General features: G+C 44.7%; 1 protein-coding gene across 1 annotated transcript in view; it reads right to left on the bottom strand.

Moving 5' to 3' along the window:
• The window catches only part of HYDIN (HYDIN, axonemal central pair apparatus protein), a 438,260-nt gene that overhangs the window by 86,782 nt on the left and 343,787 nt on the right, over positions 1-7,691 (bottom strand). Inside the window, 5 exon segments of the mRNA XM_025199799.1 lie at positions 1-71; positions 1,390-1,560; positions 4,296-4,478; positions 6,159-6,327; positions 6,808-7,047. Coding sequence (XP_025055584.1) covers positions 1-71; positions 1,390-1,560; positions 4,296-4,478; positions 6,159-6,327; positions 6,808-7,047 — 834 coding nt within the window.

The raw sequence follows: 7,691 nt of genomic DNA on the forward strand, positions 1-7,691 counted from the left end.
TACCACAGAGTCAATGGACAAGCAGGCAGTGCTGTAGTGTCTGGCCAGGGAGACAGCTGCAGAAGTCTTTCCTTTAAAGAAAGAAATGCTTCTTTGATGACACTCACTCACACAAGTGCATCTTCAGGTAGGAACTTCATATTATCAATAAGTGCTTTGAAATGCTCTTCTGCAGGATTTGCTACCTGTGTAAACAGTGTCCCCAAGTGACTGTCACTTGAACAAGAACTAGCAGGTGCCTCTAGTGTGATGGGCCCTATGGCCCTGAGTCTATTCTCCCTCACACTGGTTATGTGGATAGGGAGGACTTTGACTAACTAACTTCAATGGAGTTATGCCACGAACAGGGCCAGGGCAGCAAACTATGACCTAATTAAATGAAAATGCCATTGATATTTCTGGCCCAAATTCAACTGTGATGTAAACAGCAGCTCAAGATACATACTGAAGCAAGGAGGATAAGAAACCAAGGCTGCTTGAAAAGTGATGCAACTTTCATCAATCTGGTACTCAGCAGGTATGCAAACATACTGTAAAATACAAACTGTGGGAAAGATGGATGGGGAGGCTGTGTTCTGAAGAAAGGGGTCAACAGCCGTTTCATCTTTATGCCCTTCTATTCCTTGTTTTATCTCCTAGACATGCAACTAATTCCTTTCTTAGCATGCAGGTTTGCTAAATCAGTACATTACCATTTACAACTTGCGTCTGATGAATTAACACTAGGTGACTTATTTTCCGAACCTATCACATCATCATGAAAAAGGTTACAATGTGTTTGCACCAAGTTAATGCTAATACAAACAGGTATAAGGATTTGAATATTCCCCTTTTTAAATGAAAAAAAAACATTGCACGTAGGCATACTCTCTCTGCTCGTTTTCAAGAGATATGGCCCTACAGCTCCATTGTTTTAATGAGCTATGTCTGCAGCTCCTCACAGGTTATACAACAGGTTCTCTATGTCTTACCTTCAGCAAAAGCAGCTTCCTATACAATTTGTATCACTGTCTTTCTAGGTGCTGACTAACATCAAATCCTAAGCAGTCAATCCTGGCTAGAAACTTCCTTTTCCCTAGAGACGTGCACTCTGATTTCTATCACAGATACCGTTGTCGATCAGGAGTGGAGTTATGCTGATGTAAAATAGGTGCGAGAAGACAACTGGGCTGAGAGGTCTAACATTTGATCTCAGACTAGGACTAGTCATAACTCCATCTTTTGCCCTGCTATCACCAGCTGGAAGGCCAAATTTCCACACAGCTCCAAGCTGCCTCAAGAAGACAATCAGAAAATATAAGAAATGTATCACTGCTTTCATTTCTACTCCCTCATCCTGTCTCCTTGTGGTTAGAAAATGGTCCTTCTGGAAGGGAACAGTCTGTGTACCTGTAAGAGGAGCTCCATGGACTATAATGACAATGCCTCTGCGGTTCCTGGCTGCACGGCCTTCTGGAGAAATATCGATGCCAAGGTGGCGAGCTATGGCTCTGGATACCGGATTATTGTCTAATTCTCCCACAGCCCTTTGGCAGCTGCCATCAATGCTTTGCCAATTCTCTGTAGCAAAGAAACAGAGGTTAAAAATAACCCTCCTGCTTCCCAGTGGCTTGGATCTTTCCTCAGTCCCTGACAGCACGCTCAAATACCTGGGAGATTCCTTGGGGAAAGGAGATCCAGCAAATTAGGAAATTCCAGTGGGACTAGAGCTACATGGTAGCTGATCAGGCAGGCCAGTCTGGGACAAATACGTAAGCAGGTACATCTGCAGTGAGTCACCAGCTAAGAAACTCTGCCCCAGTTTAGGAGCAGTGACCAATAAGCATCCCGATTGACTTCTGAGAGGGCTGCCTAGCATTAGACTTAGCTGGGGCACAGGTTTCCAGGCCAGTCAACAGTTTTGACCCAGTCTGCTGTGGCAAGACTCTTGATTCCTGCTCTCTCTGTTTTTTCCTAGTTCCTGACCCTGGCTCCAGCTTTTCCCTGGATTCTGGCTCTAGAATTCCCTTTCAGACCTGTTTCCTGATACCTGGCTTGATTCAGTGCTTGAATTTTGCCCTGTAGATTGCTCGCCTGCCATGGTAACTTGGTTGCCGGTTTTCTGGATCCTGACCTGACCTGTGTACTGGACTTTGCCCCCGGATTTCCCTCCAGACTTGGGAACTTGGCTTCTGAACTCTGACCCAGCCCCTGACCCCTGCCTTCCCTCAGGGGCCTATTATGCCCTAACCCCTATCATGCACTAAGGACTTCTATTTGTCTTCCCTAAGCAAGTATAATTCTGTGAACTCAGGCATTTGTGTGCTCCTTGCTATCCTATTTGAACAAAGGTTCACCAGCATGAGCATCTTGGGTGCTGGAAGCTTAGCAAACAGACTGATAGAGGGGGGGAAGGAACAATTGCATTGTCTGTCGTGAATACTGTCAAACACACACTTTCCCAGTTCTCTGCTCAGTAACCCCTAGAGTGCAGGAGGAAATGACTTCACACTCCCTATGGGTTTGATCCTAGGCAGTCTGCAATGTAATGACTAGATGCAACTTAACAGACATTCTTTACACTCCTAAAGGCAGGAACTGAAAGTGATGACCAACATGGGTGTGTGAAGCGGGCCCTATTTGATTCTGATTTGGATTCGGCCCAAATCAGGGACAGTGGTTTGATTTGTTGATTCCAATCATTGTCCCCAATTTGATTCGGCCGAACCTGAATCTGAAGATTCGATGCTGATTTGGAGAATCAGAGATTCAGACACAGACACAGCTTTAAAAATTTTTTCTACATACCTTGAGGTACTAGGCACAGCTCATGATCACTGCGATGCTAGGGCACATGGCGTGTCCCACAGGAGTGCAGGGGGCCCTCCATGTGCTTGGCCAGAAGTACTTCTGGTCCACTTCTGGTTCTGCTGGGGAGCACGCTAGGGGCCCCCCCTGTGTTCCTGTGGGATGCTCCATCCACCCCAGCATCACAGTGAGCACAAGCTGCTTGCTACCTAGAGGCATGTAGAAAAAACATTTAAAGCTATATCTATGTCCGAATTTCCAAATCTTTCCAAACTGATTTGGAGGGTTCCAATTTGATTTGGAGAGATTAAAGGGTCCTCTGATTTGATTTGGATTTGGGGATTCAGCCACCAAATCAGGCCGAATCTCTACCAGATTGAATCAGGGACTGAAGCTTCGCACAGCTCTAATGATCAAGCTATTATGCTGTGAGAGCCAAACTCTGGAGTGCCTGAAGGAATCCTGCATAGCCAAATAGCCTCTAGCATGCAGCTCTCCTCCTCTTCCTCAGCGTTTTCTTTTGCTGAGTCATAAGTATCACACAAGGAGATCTGACTGTAAAAGATATTTCATGGCCCTTCTACCAGTTAGCTGGAACACTTGCAAAGAACTGCTTCCTTTCTCATTATGTCCCTGTTCCTTCCCTTATTAGGAAAGCAATTCCACCATAAAGCCCCTGTTTCTCCCTTTAATGAATGTGACATGGTAAACTGTTGCCCTATAAATGACAGTGACAGGTATCTCCCTGGCTATAATGTTCTTCCCTGCCTGGCGGGAGACTTTTATTTGATTTCAGGCCTTTGTGTCAATCTCCCAGTATCTGGGGCCAGGTATGATGTCAAAGCTAGGCTTGGGCATAGGTGAGCAGGAAAAATGTGCTTCATATTGTTTAACAGTGATTCTTTGGACCAACAGAACAGTGCTGAGATAATGGAGCTAAGGAGGAGTGTCATACAGCCCTTGTGAGCAAATAACCACCTGTACGCTTAGAAGAGAAGAGGGGTTAAATGGAGGGAAATGGAAAGGTCATGCAGGATGCAGCAGAGGCACTGAGGACCTAGTCCAGGAGAAGGAGGGTGACAGTAGGCCACAAGGATTCCCAGATGCATTGTATGGCAGCAAGCAAACCCACAGATGTGCAAAACTGCACAGTAAACTTAGCTGAAATATTCTTCAGGAACAACTACCTCTATCTGTCCAGCTTTGGAGCCCAGATACAGCAGAACAGACATGATTTTAATGTGTGAGGGTTAAGGCTGGATTTCAGGAGCTCCTGTATTTTTGAACAGAAGAGTATGCAGGATCAGGAGGGAGAGGACCAGGTTGGAGCTAGCAAAACCACTGCTATCTAGGAGCTATGGCCAATGGATCTAGGGCTCTCCAGCCCAAATATCCAGGCTTGAAACAAAAGGGAGGATTTAAGGCCTAGTGATGTTCAGAAAGGGACCGGTATGAACAGGTGTGGGAAGACTGAGGAGAGATTGGAAGGACTGCCTAACACATTTTACCTTTTTCAAAATCTTCCTCTTCATCATCATCTGGTTCAAGTTTAGAGTCTGCCTTGTTGATTCGACTCTCCTCAACAAGGGAGGCAGAGCGAATGACCGAGGCACAGAAAGAGGCAGTATGCACGCTCTCGGAAAGGTAGTGCTTCGCTCCATGCTCTGACAGAGACAGGCTATCTTCATCATCTGCTCAGGAAGAAAGATGCAGAGGCAGAAAGGGAGGTAAGGGGAGGATAAACACAGGCAGATAAAGCTGTTCTTTGCTGTTCGTCACTTTGCATTTCTTATCTGCATGTGTAAGAGTAGGCTCGAGGGAGGGCTCAGGTCTTACACCAGAATTTCACCCTTGAGCCTTTATTGCTGGGTGCTGGGCAAAGATGAAATACAGCAGCAGGTGTGACAATGGCTGCTTTGAATGGAGTGATTTTCACTGTCCACAGTCTACTCCAAATCTTCACTTAGTCATGGATTTGAAAGCCAGAATGGGAACATTCATCTAGTCTGATACTTGGCACAGTACAGGCCAGAGAGTGTCACCTTACTATTCTTACATCAAGGCAAATAACTCATAGCTCAACTGGAGTGTTTTTTTACAAATGTATTTATTATTTACTGACAGGTAGTCTGTAGAGCAAATTTCAGCCTATGGCTTTTCCCCCCCACCCCAAATGGGTCACTTTGACTAGCTACTGTTCTTGTGTGAATAATCATCAAACTCACATGACATGGTTTCTGCTTCTGTTCTGGATAACTGAAACTTTTACTCCTCTTGAATCGGAATGCAAAATGATGAATAGCAAATACCAAGCCTTGCAAAAGAATTTTTTGGGCAGGTTTTTTGTCAGTGATAATATTAAGCAACCATCTGAGATTTGTAGATGTTTTCATGCAGACCCATAAGTTGTCCTAACATTCATAAGCAGCAAAGGGTATGATCCTAGGAATAATAGTAACCCTAACTCAGGTTTTAATTTGCAAACATAATCACACTAAGCTTTTAAAATACCACCTCTATTTCCTGTGCTACACAGAAGCTTCACTGACCAAATATGTGGACCAGATCAGCAAGTAAAATAACTGTTATCTACTGTATACAGTAAGTATGCTTATAAATCAGTGACATCCCATATATATCAGACTTTTTTACTTTTAAAATAATTAGCTTCTGTTTCAGACCAGGAGAGATGGCTACACATAGAGTAATCAGCCTCTAGTTGAGCCAAACTGTAGTACTTTTTCGGGTGTGAACATAATGGAGAAATATATGGGAGACTGCTTAAGCCTGCTCATCTGAAGCCTCACAGAAATTCAGGTAGGATTCAATTGACAACTGTGGTTCTGTCTCATCAGGATTCAATGTAATGCTCAATGCAAAAGACCAATCTCAGTAGACATGACATACCTCACCCTGTCTCCAGCAATACCCAAAGATTTCTCCAAGGGCAGGCATTCATGGGCTAGACCCTGCTCTCAACTGCTTTAACCACAAGACATAAGGAATAATAACTTCAGTGGAGTTACTCCAGATTTACACTGGTATAATAAAGCAGACGGAGCATGAGTCTTTGGTCACATCCAGGGAAATCTGTCTATGGAGACTCACCTGTAAGTCAGAGCAAAGTCAGGCTCACTATATCCAGGGCTCACTTTGTGAATGACTCAGTGCTAGAGACAAGGACAGCCATAGAAAGCTAGTAATGTACTATATTAGCATGAACAGCTGGGGTTCACTAGCTAGTCTTTTGCACTGCATTAAACCCTCAACCTTCAGGATAATCCTAGACACCGTTGAGGTCAATGTCATACAGTTCTGTTTCTTAAATTTCTACAAGAATCTGCCCTTTCCCCTTGTTTGAAAGTCCTCACCATTCTCTTGCTTTACTGCCTCCACCATTTTGGTCTTAGCCTGCTCATCTTGTATCTTCTTTTGTTCGTTGTAACACTCCAGCACTTCTGGAGGAAGTTTTTCACCTGGGGTGCGAGGCGGCAGGAGCAAGATATTATGGGAATCATAGCCTTTCAGCATTCGCAGAACCTAAGGCCGAAAAAACCCCACAACAACATAGGCATAGGACAGCTTTCAAGAATCTGTTTTGTTCTTCTGTACCAGGGATTTCACAAGCCTCAGAAAGAGCCCAAGGACTTGCCCTCTGCAAGCACTCCCCTTATCCTATGTTGCCAGGCACATGAGACATATCCCAGTGGCAAAACCAAGGTTCAGCATGCAGACTACTTCTACCAGTTCCAAACTACTTTTCCAGGAAGTTTCAGTGCCACAGAGCAGCAGGGAATGTACTCAGAATACTGCACAGAGAGATAATCTAAGGGAGTTTGAGGACAAGCAGTAAAACAGAAATATCCCTGGAGGCCACAATCACAGCTCCCACCCCACAGTTCCTCCCCCACTAAGTCTGACATTGTACTAGTTGGTCTTGCTTAATAAAGAATGGGAAACTTCAGAAATGCTGGAGAACTGACAGGTGTTAACTAGCAATAAGATGCCCTCCCCTCTCACCTTCTCCTCAGCCAGGTACTGCTGGTCAAACTCCAAGGAATAGAACTCAATGGGAAACTTGCAGGGGTTTTTTACCACCACTTCTGCCTCATCCCCAACGCTATAAGGCAGCATGGGCCCCAACTCAAGCACTGAGGGGTTAAACTCCAGACGTGGCTCCAGCCCATGCCCAGAGACCAGCAATGGCAGCCGTTGGCTGCTCTGGGAAATGTGAACTGTCAACTGGTTGCTGTAGAACCTCTGAGAAGAGAAAGAGAAACCCATGAGATTCCTTCACATTTCTTGTTTAAAAAAAATACAAGATGACACACAAGGCTCAAAACTGCCATTAATGTACACAGAATCAAGTCCACTGAGATCAACTGAGCTGCATCTATTGACTTGCACCAATGGTGAATCTGTCCCAAAGTGCACAGTATTTGCATTTATGCTCATCTTAGTTGCAGGACCAATTATGACATCTAGGTCATAGATAGCAACTGAGGCTTAGGGCAAAGACAAACACAAGATGACATTCCGTGTGTTTTCTGTTTAGCTTTGGGTGAAGGCATAATTGTGAAATGGCAAATAAACTAAAAATACCTTGGAGTGAAAGGCTCAGGTGCCAGATAGCTTTGGGATAGATTTACCGCTTCCCAAAAGAGCTCATATGAGGTTATGCTACCTGATCTTAATACCTGACACAGGTGTATCACACCAAAATAAGAACTACCATAGGGCAGATTATCCCACTACTGACTCCACACCCTGACAATGAGGGCAGGTTATTGATGGAGATGGGATACTGGTTTAGTTGGGCCTCTCACCTGAATGAACCCAGCCATTCCTGTGTTCCTATGTATATGCAGCCAGTCCAGCAAGCTGCTCTCAAGAAGCCTAGGAGG

The sequence above is a fragment of the Alligator sinensis genome, unplaced genomic scaffold, assembly GCF_000455745.1.
Source record: "Alligator sinensis unplaced genomic scaffold, ASM45574v1 scaffold203_1, whole genome shotgun sequence".
NCBI classification, from domain to species: domain Eukaryota; kingdom Metazoa; phylum Chordata; order Crocodylia; family Alligatoridae; genus Alligator; species Alligator sinensis.